Source organism: Streptopelia decaocto (assembly GCF_964273445.1).
Source record: "Streptopelia decaocto genome assembly, chromosome: 7".
Classification (NCBI taxonomy): domain Eukaryota; kingdom Metazoa; phylum Chordata; class Aves; order Columbiformes; family Columbidae; genus Streptopelia; species Streptopelia decaocto.
In genome coordinates this window covers 42,532,170-42,548,500 of record NC_138661.1, presented here as the reverse complement: position 1 = coordinate 42,548,500, position 16,331 = coordinate 42,532,170, and the positions used below count along the sequence as shown (strand labels likewise).

Below are 16,331 nucleotides of genomic sequence, written 5' to 3'. Positions count from 1 at the left end.
TGTCAAGCAATTCTGTAATAAAAACATCACACTTCGGGTAGCAGATCTGCAGGTTCTCCACGAAATTAATGTAATTTTAATCACACATAAACTAAGTCATCCACACCCCCCCAGAATCTTCCATAGGTCTCATACAAAATGGGTATCCCATGCACAGTGGACTGGGGGTATTGAAATCTCATTTCTAATATGGTTGGAGAAATTTAGATTACAAGGAAGAGACTGCCATTCTGACAACTCTTCTCTGTAGAGGTAAGACAGAAAAGCTTTGTGTCCATTAGCAACACTCTAAGTGGAGAAATATGCAACTATTATAGTTTCCACTGAAAGATTTATCAACAAATGCAGTCCTGCAAATCCATCTACTCTGTGGAGAGAGACTTTGAAAATGCCTTTCTCATAGCAACTTATTCACATTACCTGCCAAATCTACTCCTCAGAGCTTCTGGCATGAGTGCTGAGCCTGAGTGCATGTATTAATTCTCCTTCCACTGATAACTGAAGAGCAAAGAAGAGGCAGACAGCACTCTTATGCAGTGCCCTAGGGATCAAGGAATCCCAAGTAAGAGCTTGTCAGGAACCATCAAGCACATTATCCCAGCTGAGATTTTCAGCCCAAAGGGCTACTTCACAGCTAGGTCACTGACAGCAGCAGCTTCATCCCAACTGCATGGCTCAGTGCAGTCTTGCATTGAGTGTAATCATTTTGTCTTTTTCGCTCCAGATCAGAATCCTGAGAGTATTTGAGGAACACATAAAATACTACTTTTGCAATTGCTCATAAGATTATATCAGAGACAATATCAGCATTTTCTGTAAGAACCTGAAAGTATTGTTACCTCTGAGAGGCCACTGAGTTGCTCAAAACCAATACAAACAGAACTAACACTAAAAAAAAAACCCAAACCAAACACTCCTCCCCCAAACAGTCTTGCTGAGAAATCCTACAGAATTACTCCACCTCTCCGACAGGGAATCTGGCACGACTTGTCAAAGCCCTAAGGACCTTCTCACTACTGCTTTTGCTGTTTATACTACAATTGTACAAAGCACAGAGACAACATTCTACAATGCTAGATGCTGTAAAGCACATGCAGTACAATATCATTTCTGTCTTGAAGAACTTACACTATCCTTGAGAACAAGACAGAACAAGTTACTGTGAAAAGGGGAAAGATGCAGAGCAGATGACAGCAAGATGATGTCAATGATAAGGTCTACATACACAGAGATTAAAAAAAAATTGATGGATCTAAGCTAGGTCTAAGAATCTCTCCCCTGTATAAGCAGATAATTCAGCTTATTTCCAGTTGCCAATTAAGGTTGTGTTCAGTAGTGGCTTATTTCTCATGGGCATCCCATCTGTCCCATTCCTGGCCATTCCCCCCGCTCTAACCCTCTCAAGGGCACTGAGACCATTTTAAAAAGGAGGACATTGCTGACTCTGCAGACTTATTTAGGTAGCGTGGGATAGCAGTAGAGGGTTGAACAAGCCAAAAGTTTTTCTGATACCAAAGCCTGTGTCACTGCTATTGCCAGAGAAAGCCAGGGAGCAGTATCATATTTGTCCCTGAGGAATGAGTTGAACAAATTGTTTCAGCCAATCCGGACAACAAGAGAAAACGAGGTATTTTCATTGCTAGAAGTTGATACTTCTCACCATGATAACATCTTCCTATCCAAGGATTTCAAACTATATAGCACTGGCAGTTCGGCTACTCTGAACAAAGCAAATGTTCCTTTGTGTAAAACAGGGCTCTACACGGCACAGACCTGATATTTTGAATTGTGAGGCACACAACAGATGTAAAAGCAGTATCTGATCTCCAAGCCCCCCCAGACACACAAATCACAGACACCTTCTCAGACAAATATTATCAAACTGTCACACAAGATCCAGCAAAGGCACTTCAAGTTAGAGCCAGCAGAAACATCCTTTACAGCAAAAAAGGAGATCTCAGACATCAGTTTGCAGAGCCCACTGGAAGTAGTGATGCACCTGCAAGCTAAAAGCAAGATGTCTTTCTCAATCATGCTCCAGCTGGCAGGTGGTCAGGGAGAGATTTCACCAGAAACAAATGAAAACAACAAGTGTTTTGGGAGAAGAACACAGATTTAAAAAATGCCTTTTCCTGTGTCTCTAGTTCACTTGTGTTTGGTTTATCAAACAAACTAAAAAAATGATTGGAAGAAGAGTTTCCTGTCTGAGCTAAGTTATCACTGAGTAACATTTCTGAGCTTTCCAAAGAGTCTCAAAGAGAGTAGCATATCTACCTGTGAGCTGGAAAAAAAAGTTTCAAGCACAGGGTTAGCCCAGAAGAAATGTAAAAATTATGAGTAAGAAGTCTCTTGGTCAATTTTTTTTTACCGCTTCTTCCGGCTGAAGTGAAAAAAGCCACGCAGCCTCCCTTAAAGATCCCAGAAAATATAAAGTGGGATTCTATGCACGTTCCCTCTGCGTGATCAAATGCTTTACCATGAGGGCTCTGTTTTTCTTCAGCACAGGAAGATCAAGAAAACAGGATGATAAATAATGTATAGGAGGAACATGTCCCTTTAAGATATGTTGGCACAGAAGTTAGGCTGGAAGAAGTAAAGCAGCATTAGTGTATAATTACACAGAGGGCTTTCAAGAGTCTGCATTTCATGGAGATTCAAAAGCAGAGCAGAGATTTCTTGGGTTTGTAATGAACAAATACCGGTAGCATTTCAGCATATCTATAAAATCAAGACTAGCCCTAAGAGAGACATAATTTACTCATTTAGCTAAAAGATGTGGATTAATTGGCAGAATGGTGATTGATTCCTTTTCCTGTAAGAGTCAGGAGTGACTCAGATGAGGGGAGCCTCAAGGAACTCCCAAGACTGAAAGCAGATGTCCAGCTGATTGGGACAAATGAACAATGGAATAATACAGGAAAAAACGTATCCTTGAAGACTAAAAATATTTCAGAAGGACAACTGCAGAGATGAAGGTCAGCCCTCTGCAATCAGCAGTCCTGGTGCTAGGCTGTGCATAGCGATGAAATACATGCTCAACTTAATTTCCTAGAAACAACCAGAAACACTCATTGCCTGCAAAACACTTAATGCTTGATCCATACAGAGCTACATAACCCTGTAATTTTCATCTCTGAAACTTCACTAAGGTAAGTTAAACCCCAACAACATTTTCTTAATTACCCATAAAAATAGTTGGTATAAAGGGCACAAAGATCTGAAGTGCAATGCGTGATGGAAAGGCCATGACTGCTCTTCAGTGCTCTTCAGTATACAGCAAGAGAAGCCCATGGAACAGCACTCTATTGAAAAGTGTGCCCTTTGGGAAGAGTTTGGAGAATATCTAACACCCATCCTTGATACACCGACTTCATTATTTCTGAAAAGTTACAGAAGTCATTATTTTAATCCCATGGACACTCAAAAAAAAAAATCCGCAAAACCAAAACCAAACAAACAAACAAACCCCACCTCACTTGCTTGGGCCTACCTGCTAGCTTTCTAAACCCTGGGCTTGGTCTCTTATTTTAAGTGAGCATAAATAGGGAAAGCACAATGTGAAAAACTGGACACCCTAATACCAAGGCCCTTCATCTCAAATCATTGCAGCACACTTCAAAATGTGCACATGCCAATCCTCTCACTTAGAATAACCTAGAACAAGGAAAACACTGGGCAAGTGCACACAAACCTCCTGGAATCTCACAAGTTATCTTTGAGTTTGAAGATAATGAAAGTAAAGATAAAAATCAAGATCCGGTTTATTTGCTTGGCACAGCAATACAAAGCCAGCGTAGCCTTCAAAGCACAGCCTGAACAAATGTTGACAGTTGTTCGGATGAAAATAAATCTATTGGGCAGTGAGGGCTCACCACTAAGTTCTGAGAGCCAGAACATATGACACGTACATAATAGGAAACTTTGTATTTTGAGTCTGCCTACATCCACACTGCCAATAATTTATTCTCTACATAAAGAATCCAACACTTCAAATCTTAAGAGTTCCACAGCGCTCAAAATTACTAAACCAGTTTGTACTTTGGTACAGGGACACAGTTTGATCTGCTAAACTCCAGACACACTATAAAAGAAAAAAAAAAAAAAGGAAAAAAAGCCACTGTAGAAATTCACATCTTTCTTTGAAAATAAATGGGAAAATCATGATCTCCAGCACCTAAGTCAATCAGAGGATTGTGCTCTATCTTGATAGTTTTGTTTGTTATAATGATCTTGAATTACTATTTATTCTTTCAAAGGTAAAAGAAGAATAGGAAGTGAAAAAGAAGGTTATTATGTAACGATGAAGTTGTACTATAGAGAAGCAATGTGAGGAGTTTCAAAAGGTGTGGAAGACCTCTTTACTCACCATTTAATTTTTTCAATGTATATGATCAGAAGTTTAGAAAAGGCTCTGAGGTAACAGTTTGAAAGCAGGTGCAAAACAAATCCAATGTGGAGAGATGCCTGAATGACGATTTCACCTGGGCATTTCAGAGCCACCTTGCCTTCAATCCTGGTAAAGAAATCCCGTTGGTGGGTGGAAGTCACTGTGGTCATGCTCCTTATCTCCCTTAAGCTCTTGTTTACTGACTATTTGTTCATCTGACTAATCTCAGTATTACTTTCTGTGGAAACTCACTTATATCAGATGGAGTATCATGATTCACAGTCACATCAAGTGCATAGGTTGTACCTTCATTTGTCTCCAAAACTTACTTGCGGTGATTAATTCTCTGCAACTTAACAGTGACCACTGCAACTTGCTCAGAACATGGAAGTATACTGTTCATTGGTTTGTATAGTAAGAGTTTAATTCCTGATATTATGCATTTTTTAGCTTTGGTAGTCTACAAAGAGGGAATGCATTTTGAGAGTTTACACTACTTCATATAAATGACAACAAAAAATACCACTCTCCTTATAAAATCCATGTAGTAACAAGTATTATTTGCTTCTAAAATAGATTTCTGAGTTATTTTAAAGTCAGTATTCATTCTAGTTACACTAAGCCACAGACAAATGTTAACAATAAAACTAAACAGCTTTAATAAACTGATTCTTTTAGCAAAATTGCCTTTTTGCTGTTTTGCATGGGTCTCATAGATTTTGCAACATGGACGATTCATGCCAAGTGAAAGCTGGAAGTACTCTGTTGAGAGCAAAAGAGATAAGGTATTACCAAGAAACCATGCTTTCTTGTTATAATGCCGTCTACTTAAAAGATCCATTATATAAAGAGATGCAGCAAAATGGCCTGTATATTACCTCCTCTGCCAAGATGGTCAAAACCATGCTAGTCTTGAACTGCTTGTTACCTTATCTCAAAAAGAAAAAAAATGCAGCAAGCTTTTTAGACTTTATCTTATTTACTCATTTACCAGTGACAATCTCAGTTGTTTAAAAGTTAAAAATGTTCATGGGGTAAGAAAATGTAATGCAAGCTGTCCAATCAAGTAACTAGCAAGTTAGATCTTGTTTGGAGATTAGATGGACTCTAATGTGCAGGAAAAATTAAATTTAGTAACAAAATTTAAACAAAAAAAAAACCAAACACAAACAAACAACCAAACAGAAAAACATACAAAAACCCCTGAAACTGTTGTCAACTGAGAAAGAAAGCTATTCCTATGCTTTGAGTTCTTCTTCCACTGCTATAGTACAGAGATTGTTGTGAAATATTCTGCACACTGCTTGCTTCCTTTCCTGTTATCTTTTTCTGAGGCAAATCAAGGAAAGATTTTCAAATGGGCATCAAAAGACAGAAACATACAACCACTGCAAGCACATGCATTACCAACAGATCTTTAATGAAGCTGCCTGGAAGAGTTTTAGGCATTGTGCAAGACATCATCAAAATATACAGCAATCGGCTGAGTCAACATCAACAACACTAAAGACCAGCACACAGTTTTTCCTCTCCAAAAAATCTTTCCAAATTAGTAGGAAGAGATGACCTGTCCTAATTATTATGTTCATTACGCAGGTTATAAGGGAGGAAGAGGAATTACATTAAAGCATTTAACAGGAGAACATTCACACGAGACAAAACAGTTCATATTTGTGCTCAGAAAAAGGAAGAATGAGTGCTGCTGAAAACAGAAGCAGTCTCTGCTTTTGATACTAACAGTCCTGGTTAAGGCAAGCAGAATTTGGTTTTCTATATGCTTTTAAAAACTCTGCCCCGCAAAGTGACTGCTTCACATGAATGTCTGTAATAGGAGAGGCACTGAACTGTATGAAACCTGTGCACGTTTCTGAAACACGCTCAGGCAGCCCTTGGCTAACCCAGTGAAATCCAGCATTCACAACATAATCAGCATGTGTCCAGTTTCATTCTCCATGTACCCTGCCTGTTTCCAAAGCCCCCCTCAAGCTGGCCCTATTGGCAGTATCCTGATGTACTTACTATTCAGTGAAGAACCTGGCAATGCCATACTGACTAATATCTTCTCTGTTCTCCAGCAGCTGGCTCACTGCATCCTCCATGTACGTGAGGACATGTCTTTGAGCTGCAAATAAAAGACAGTAAGAGACAGAAATTAGAATACAAGGGGCCTGCAAAGCCCAGAGCCAGACCAACCTAGTTGTGTGCCTTACACAAGAAGCCAACAAGCATTTGCTCCCTGAGTTAAAGAGTAGAGGTTTCAGTCTCCCGGATATGGACAGTAAAATTCCTGACCTAAATCCTGTTTCCTTTCCTTGCTACACGGGGTTAGTCATTAAAAGTGCTGACCCTTTTTTAAAATCCCCCAAGATTCTGGAAGTAAAGAAAGAGAAGGAACAGTTTACTCAAGAGGAGTTCTTGATCTCTGTGCTGAGCCACAGCCATCTTTTCTATACAGACTGTCAATGCCGTACCTATGGGGCTGTTGCAGAGCTGTAGGCATTACCTGCCCTTCCCTTTTTACCAAAGCCAAATAGCTCTAAGGTTGTTCTGTAAAGCTTTTTTCCTAAAGGTGCAAATAAAAGTACATCTGCTTCCATACAAGCATTAGTGAATGCTCTTGGAGTGGCAGGTGGGGAACAGGTCTCAATGCCAAGAGAGATTTATATTGCTCAACAGTCAGTCTCAAATAACTGCCTAAACCAAACAAAAGGAAATTTCAGAAGTGGTGGATCTGCCAGTACCCAGGTACAGGATGCCACTCACTTATAAGACTTCTGAGTAGAGATAGTTTGGTACAACACAAACCATTTTGCTGCCTCTGCAGGGGGCAGACTCCGTGCGAATCAAGCATTTGCCAGGGAGGAAGCAACACAGATTTGCCACTGAACCCCTTTGATGTTTTTGGCTAGAAACCAAGCTGAAGCAACAAAGAGCCGAGCCTGAGGTGATGCGCCAGCTACCACGCAGTACGCTTTCCAAATCCACAAGTTCAACAATCAGAAGACAAGTCACAACGAACCTAGGAAAATCATTCCTAACCAACCTGGAAAGCACACAAACCCTGTTCCCAAAGCACACACCTCCATCCTAAACACATATGCTACTGCACCTTTGCAAGTAGTGTCGTGTCCTAAAAAGAGCAGGAGAAAACCCTTAGGGGATATAGGAAAGGCAAAAGCTGTTCTTGCTCCTTGCCAATCTGCTCCAGACTTGGCAGCATCACCCATCACCAGCAACTGGCCAACCTCAGACCCACATCAATATTCTTCAAACCATTGCTTAATATCCTGGTAAGCACCAAGCCCGCGCCACTTGGTACAGAGCATGGAAGTCCCTTTTATCTTAGTGTGGGGCAGGTGGACTTCAAGAGAGGCCCGGAAATGATTATTCCCAGTGGATACAGTGATTAAAAGTATGTAAGTATGAACATTGATTGCTATCAGGGGATTTCTCTGCCTAGAACATTTTTCAGGACAATGGTAAAATTGGCTAAGCACACCCTGGAAAATACTTTGCAGCTGATAGCAAAATGGTGAGCCAAAGGTTCAAAGATATTATCTGGCACTAAAAGATATAGGGCGTAGCTTTATTTAATTATTTTAATGCAAAGGAATAAACTTAATTTATGTGAGCGATTAAAGAAAAATAGCTCTGCGCACCTGTGTCCCCTGAGGGAGGAATGAGTCGTGCAGCTCAGTCACAGGCTCAAGATAACAGCAACTGGGTAACTTTATTCCAGCCCATCCTTCCTTCCCCTGTCTTCATTCTGCAGCCCATCTTCCATCTCGTGCTTAGAAACTGGCTGCTCAGGCCCCTCTTGAGCTGTCAGTGGTACCACATTAGGCAAGGGAACAGTCCACTCAGCCTGCAATAAACTTCTGCTCAATTGCAAAACCATTCTCGAAACTTTGTGGGGAACTACACACCACTCCTTTCATACAATAACCCCTATCAATGAAACATGTATTTGTTATTTTGCTTCTTTAGAGTCATTAACCTCTCCCCTTAAAAGCCTATGGGAATAGACCGGCACGGTCCCACAGCACAACGGGGCTGACCTCTGTAACAAATACCTTTGAGTCTGCTCCTGGAGAATAAATTAACTTTCAACACAGAATTTCAGACATTCCTGTCACACTTAAAAACATACACAAATATATATGGGTCGCTGTTGAATACAGCTGATAGTAAAAGGGTATTTCTGTTAAGTTTTTGCTTCATGGCCTAAGGATCCTGGCAAAGAACCTCTCTCCCTATTGCCCAGAAGGTAGGTAGAGGCGTGGGGGAGGAAGAAATTGGTGAGGGAGAAGCTGCAAGAAAACAGCATTTGCAATCCCCTTGAGAAGTTCCTCTTTTTGGCTCTCCAGCTGCTGTGCTGTTTTCCAGGTAGCACAGCTCACAGTGCCAAGGCAAATTCCAGCTCTGGCTTCCTGCTCACTGCCTGCCCAGTTCCATGAAATGGTACAAGCAATATGTTTTATAACCCAACCAACTCTACCTTACACAGAAAAGTCACAGAATAAAATTTAATTTGCAGGCAGGTCCTAGCAGGCCAGAGAGGCGAAATAAAGTGCCAGGAGTCTGGTTATAGCAAAATAGTAGCTCCATAATTTATAGAAATGGTACTTTCCATAACAAACACTGGAATCATACTAGAACATTAACTATTTATGCCAGCAGAGTTAAAAGTCTGTGAGGTCCTGTGCAAAATAAATGAGATGATTCATACATTTTAATACTTTTTGAAAATTCATGGAGATAATGGTGTATTAGTATAAATGTTGCTTATATTTTGAGGCTCACTTTGCAACAATGAGGCAGCAAGTCAAAATTAGAATGTAAAGCTCAAATGCTCACACAACTGTGCTATTAGAGCTTGCTGTCTCTACTCATTTTCTTCCTGATAGAATTCCAGTACACTGCAGCTTCCACACAGGAGGGATCACAATAGGTTATCCTCAGCATTTATTTATTTATGGCTTATTGCAACAAAGGTTCCCCCCCCAGCTTGTACAAAACCTTCAAAGTTAATGGTTCATGCTTAAGTCTTCCCTGAAATCCCATGCAATTACCCCAAAGAGTAAGCAAGTGTGCCTGCCACACTCATTTGGTAAGCACTATGCTTTGTTGTCAGTTTTAAAAACTACCAGGCAGCTTTGACAGATCTGACAGCGCAAGTTCACAGAAGAGCCTTCCGGCAACCCATGACCTGAAGGTAAGTAGATACCCTTGCACAGAATATCTTAATTCTTACAACTGAACCACTAATAATGATGTTACACTTAGAGCCTCTGTCCAATCGGTAGCAAAATGTACAGTACAGCTCCTACAGAGTTGGCTACTGCAACACCCAGGAGAATGGGCTCTGCTGGAGTTGCCCCCATGCTGACATGCTCACACTGCACCATCACTCACATGCCCAATGTGCATTTTGCAATCAATGCACTTTTGGCTCAGAACCAAATTTGGGGATGAACAGTGGTTGTTCAATTCAAGCATGGCCAGAGCAGGTCATATAAATCTCCTCCATCTTGCAAGTCAAAGGCAAAACATATATCCACAACCAATCCACAATCTTTACGGACTTCACAACAGATTAGACAATCGCAATTTATTCCATTTAGCCATAACTGCACCAAATCATTTTTGCATGTGTATTTAAAAGAGTAAAACCAGTCCTTCTATAAGCCACCAAATGACTTGTTTCAATCTTCTTATGAAAACAAACAATCCACTAATTCATAGGTTTGATTACAAATATTGTAAGAACAAGCTCTGATATTTGAAAAATCTTGAAAGAAAAGGAAAATTTAATGCAAATAATATCACTGCATGCAACAAAATATATGCACTGAAATTCTCAAAGCCAGAAACTCAGGAGGAAGTAAAGAAATAACCTCATCTTTAAGTAACAATACCGCATATATGTAATATTGGTATTATCAGCAGTGCTCAGGAATGGAGAGGATTAAGACCTTGGAAGTGCCACAGTTCTATTTGTGTCCGTTATGCAATACCTACTTCAGCACATATTGGCAACACGATTCCATTAACCACACTACTTTTGCACCTCAGTTTCCCAGTTTCACAACTGAGATACACCTCCCTGATGCCACATCAGTAAGAAGCTTCTCTTTCCAAGAAGTCTGCCTGCTCTCAAAAGCTGAGAAGTATATCAGCACACTTACCAAGAAGCAATGCTGCATATCATCCTTGAAAGGAATAGCCATAAAAATAGCAGCAGATGCTGCGAAAGAAAAATAAAGTGCACCAAACAAGCATGATCAGAATAAATTGCTATTGGATAGCAAAACATATCACACACCCTGTTTAAAAGGAACGGCAGAACAGAGCCCTACTGCAGAGGTAAGTATTTATCAAATTATTATCAAATCAGCTAGCTACATTATTGCTCAACTCTTCATGAGAGAGGACTACTTCTGGAACATGAGCTGATTATCAAAACAATTTGTACTATATGCACATAACAGTGCATTTTGTTTGGTGGCTGATTCATTCCTGGCATAACAGAATATGTTGAAAAATCTGGAGTGAGAATTCCTGGATAATAAGACCAGCTTTTATTAACTATTTGCCTCCTCCTCAACTGAAGTGCCAAAAATACACACTACTTGGTGCAATTAACATTATGATTCATTTCAGTTATCAGAAGTTCAACAGCATAACAAACTTTAAAATGCTATAAGTATTCCAAATATATTAAAGTCTCTCAAAGTATATAAAGTAACAACTAAAATACACTTCCAGAATTGATTCTGAACTGAGGCTTAGCTAAGGACACTACTGTATTACACACAGTGGAAAGACACATCTATACTAACACAAGATTAATTTCATGCAAATATTACCAAAATAATAATTATGCAAGAGGGAGTTAGTAAGGATACAAACTGCAAGAATGAAATCATGTCATCTCTGGAAGTTTTTCCAGCACTAATTGTCTTTCATGATGCTCTTTTTCAACTTTTCAGACATCACTAAGGGATGGCCTGAGCAAGAGAAGTATGGAAACAAAATAATCAACCTAAAAGCTAAATCACTGTACAGCTGTAGTTCCTTCTAGCTTTGCACAGCTTCACAGTGTAAGTTCCTATTAATCCTCAAACTTTTTTTTTTTTTTGAAGGGCAGAACATGTAATGAAGTACAAGTAAACCTTGTCATACCAGAGATAACACTGCAATGCAAGACATGCACTGTTACTCAGGAACATGCTAAGTGGCCACACAACACAACTATATTGTATTTTGTATGCTCACCGTTTCAAAACCACTTTCAACAAAATATTAAGAAATGTTTCAGTTTACAATTTAATCTTGACCATAGCTGGAAATTTTTTCAAACAATTAATCAGTACATTAATCACAAACCACAACATTGTACTCTTTCAGTTTGCTTTCCTGCAGCTGCAGAGACTGATTTAATCGTCCAAGTCTCTCCAGCAGACCACTTCCTACAAGATGTTGTACAGCTGCTAGAAATCACCACCTCACCAATGCAAAATTGTTGATCTTGAAAAAAAATAATCTGAATTTAGGCAGCATATTACTAACCTCATGGACATGACTGTCATTCCAGCTTGTTATAAGGCATTAAGTAGCCTAATGTTTCCCTATCTATTCATACTCAAACACAGAAGGACTGTGTACTCTCCAGTTCTGTAAATCTACATAGATCAGAATCAGATTTCACCTGTTACTTTTCAAGTTAAGGTGGAAGGCCTGTAGTGCAACAGCAGGTTTGGGAATGAAACCTCCCATCTTTTAGGGAAAGTACTAGACTGCGTCGAAGAAGATTCAAACTTGAATAACATTTCTACAAGCAAATTCTTACATGCCAGTGGGGAAGTCATTCATCTTCCACATTGTAGTTCTCCTATCTGTATAACAGAGCAAGAAAATGGAAAGAAAAAAACAAAACAAAAAAAAGCATTCTCTTGATTCAATGAGTCTCTTCTCAGACCATAGGCTCTTCCAGCCAGAGTGCCTCACAGGAGCTCATCAAATACCTAGACAAAGAGGTGACTCAGTGTCAGCAGAGATGTCTGGACAACAACATAACCTATACACTGATTATGCTGTTAAATAAGAACAATTGCACTTGGACTTTCCAACTCAATACTTCTTAAGACTGTTCAGAAGAAGCGTAAACCCCAGGTATCTGCAAAGCCTCTACGCAACTGAAGTTCTCTGCTGGGAGCGACTCAGTTTGTAAAAGCACCAATACTGTGAACGTTTTTTTCTAATCATGAAGCCCAAGTCCACTTACAAGAGAGGTGAGGAAACATGATCATATTTCTAGCACTTAATAGTCCCACGCTTTACTGGTAAGGCACTTCCCTAACAGAGTATTTATGTTCTTATGTATCTTATATTGGCAATGGAAGAAAAGAAAGCACATCCTGGAGTTTGGGAATGGAGGAGGGCAGAATCCAGAGGAAAATAAAAGCTCAGAAATTTGTAATAATCTACTGCATTTTCTCCAAAACAGAAAAGGGAGGGCAGCGAGGGATTAAATTTGAAGCTTCAGAAGACAGCTGCGTAAGTAGAACAATACACTAAGTGCTCCACTGCCTGCTATAAATAACTGAGCAATCACCAGTTATTAAACCATAATGAGGAACGCATGGAAAAGTGTCCCAAATAGGCCTCATTTTGCCTACTGTAGTTACAGTCTCATCCATCAAACGAGAAACACATTTTCATCACTGTCCCCAAACACTAAATGTTGTTTATTCAGTGAAAATGCTGTTTAAAATGTCCTGCTTTTTGTAACATTTTCACTGTAGCCTTTCTGCCAGCACTGCAGACCTCATCTGCTTTCCTATTCACTGAGTATCAGTCATGTCTGTTCTTCTACCATCTCGCAATCATTGTGGCATTGAGACGTGTTGCCATGAGTTTTATTTCCTAGGAACTCTGCTGTACCAAAGATCTGCGATTATTTTTCATCTTAAGTGCATGCTTAACTCTCTTCCTCTTTGCTTCTGCTTTTATTTCCCTCTTAGCATCAAAATTGGATGTGGAAGAATCATCTCAAATGGGAAAAAAAGAAAAAGAAAAGTAATGCAGCAAGTAGCACGTAATGTTATTTTGGACACTCATTTTAGTTTTTGGCCTGGTTTTGGTATTGAAAAGGAGAAAAAGAGGTTAGATGAAGTTTGCCCATTCCAGATCAGAAAAGACAGTGCCATCTGATCTGTGAGACTCAAAGAATACCTTCTGTGGCAGCCTGGGGCAATACAACTTCAGAATGAAATTACAGAAAGTGAAACTTATCACAGTTGCTTACAATCCCACATCAGACAACTATATCAACAAGACGGAAAGGCACACAATAGAACAAATCCAAAGAATGGTGATTTAAGAAGGCCAGGCCAATGCAGAAAACATAAAAGCATCTTATGAAAATGTGTGGGGAGGAGCGTTTATTTGCAGGAGGGACAGCTGAGTTTTTTGGGGTTTTGTTTGGTTGGTTTTTAACTAATTTCCTACTGCTTATAAATAATTCATTAAGTAGGATCTGTGAGCAGTTTGGTAAATTACAAAATCTCATTAAGACAAAAAACATTGTTATTGGTAACATTTACAGCTAATAACAATACCGTCACGTAGCAGACACCTTTTCCCCTCAGACAATAGATAATTGCAACCTAAACAGAAGGACACACCAAGTGATCAACAGAACAGGCTCTTATACAAATTATTGCTCAACCTGACATGCTCACACGTGTCTTTTTGTGACCCCATCTCAGAATAACTTAGAAGGTTTTACAAAATGAAAAGGAAATGGCATATCAGCCTGTGGAATGGAGATAAAAGGCTCACTTTAAGTAGGTTAATAAAGCTGCTTGCACCAAACAACCTGGCACATCTCTTAGAAGTCACATTTCTCAACTTCAGATGGAGACAGAAAAACTGTTTACTTTTACACTTTAAGAATTTTAGTCTGCTTCCTAGGTTGAGTGATTCAATTCTCACTCACAAGTTTCACACAATTAAAAGTTAAGTGCTTATTTCATTAAAAACAATTAAATTAACCTAAAACTATGTTGGCTCATTGAAAAAAAAAAAAAATTGCAAGTTTCAGCCTAGAGCAACTCTGTAGAAAAATTATGAGCCTCTCGATTAACGTGTAGGTTGAAAATGCTGATGTAGTGTGATAGCGTAGCACAAAACCAAAGGGTGTATCTACATGGCACACTGCAACACTGTTCTCAAATACCTGAACTAGCTCCAGAACTGTAATCGGCAATAAGAACTTCAGAAAAGTCAGTCTCCAAAGAATCACCTCAAACAGAGCACTAAACTCTTATTTCAACCTTGAGTTTCTCTAACACAGAACAGCATTGCGGTTGCGCAAGCATGCGCAGAGCATCCTACCAACAGTCTGGCAGCAATAACACAGAGATTCTACTCTGAGACTAGTTAGATCATTCCATTGCTTAAATAGTTCCTCTCTCTTTAGTGCTGTGCTTTGATAAAACAGTCAGATCCCTCCTCATTGACACTATTGCTAGGCTAAACAAACTCAGCCTTTTTAGTCTCCTCCCTGCAGGACAGGTGTTTCATTTACTGGAAGCCAGCAGTGTTTCTCTAGTCTTGTTCCATTTTAACTTATCAGAGATGACCAAATCATGGAACAAGTTGCACAAACCAATCCATGCCATTTTTAACCTTTCCTTGTACAAGACAGCCACAGTAAATTATGTATACCTTTATAACAGTTATTACCAAACAGCCTCTTGGGCCTAGAAAGTAATGATTGAAGAGTTTCACTTCAAGAGTACCATGTTGAATACATTCCAAATGCTTACTACTTGTAATTCATCTCCTCTTTAGCAATTAAATGAAGTCATATTGACTTTATTCCATCCTAATTATTTTTATTTGACATGTTAACACTGAATCTCTTTGCTCCTTAGTTTCCTGGAACATCAAGCAGTAACACAAACTGTTAGAGCCAGCGTAACAGGAGGTAGTCTGCAAGGGAGCGGCTGCTTTATAAGTTAAAAGATTTCCATTTTATGTGGGAAACATTGCAACATTACCTTATTTCAGAAGAGAAGTTGACACTCAAACCACCTCACAACATACGAGTGATGGGAAATGAGCATAAAATAAGGTTGCTCACACAGATTTGAGAGCAAAACAGGTTGGTAATGGCCTAAACGAGGTTACGGTCTGCCATGGTGCAGCTTGGACGCTGCTTCCCACCGCTCACACAGTGCAAATGAGACGGGGAGGAGCCCGCAGCTCACCCTCCCCAGGCCGGCGCTGCCCGGGCGGGGATCACCCCGAGGGCCCCCCAGAGGAGCCGCAGCCCTCCCGCCTCCGGGGGATCCCGGAGTAGCAGCACCCTGCAGCCCCGGCATGTCACCCCCGGCCTGTCACCCCCGGAGCTGCCCCTTCCCAGCCGACAGGGCGGACACGGAGTCACCCCACTCGCCTCGGCCCGGCCCAGCCGGGGCCACACCGCGGGCCTGGGGCCGCTCGCCGCTGTCCCCGGGAAGGCCGGGCCGGGCCACAGCCACCCCCAGCCCCGCGGAGCCACAGCACACCCAGGGACCGGGCCCTCGGGGCATGGCGCCGCCCCGCTCCTCACCCAGGTACTCGGGCCCCGGCAGCGAGAGCCGCTCAGGGCTCAGCATCCTCCCGCCGCTCCCTCCCGGCTTCCGTCCGTTTCCAAGGCGCCCGACGCTGCTCAGCCGCTCCCCCCGGCTGGGAACACGCCCCGCGCCGCCAGCGTTCCGCGCCCTAAACTGCCCGGGCGGGCACGTCTCCCGCCCTCAGCCCCCGCCCCGCCACCCCCGAGCGCGGCCACGGCGGTTCTCTCCCGCAGCCCGCTGCCTGCGCAGGCCAGGGGCTGCGGGCAAGGCGGGGAGGTCGTGAGCGACCGGGCAGAGTAGGGTCTGTGGAGGAGTGG

At 41.1% G+C, this 16,331-nt stretch overlaps 1 protein-coding gene across 4 annotated transcripts in view; it reads right to left on the bottom strand.

Moving 5' to 3' along the window:
- The window catches only part of CSTPP1 (centriolar satellite-associated tubulin polyglutamylase complex regulator 1), an 81,585-nt gene extending 65,470 nt beyond the window's left edge, over nucleotides 1-16,115 (bottom strand). For all 4 annotated transcript variants that reach the window (XM_082059472.1, XM_082059471.1, XM_082059470.1 and 1 more), the window contains exons 1-2: nucleotides 16,011-16,115; nucleotides 6,407-6,509 (exon numbers count right to left, since the gene is read on the bottom strand). In XM_082059472.1, the coding sequence (XP_081915598.1) occupies nucleotides 6,407-6,509; nucleotides 16,011-16,056 (149 nt within the window). In that variant the 5' untranslated portion in view covers nucleotides 16,057-16,115. The remainder of the gene's footprint in view (nucleotides 1-6,406; nucleotides 6,510-16,010) is intronic.
- Nucleotides 16,116-16,331: the final 216 nt, after the last annotated feature.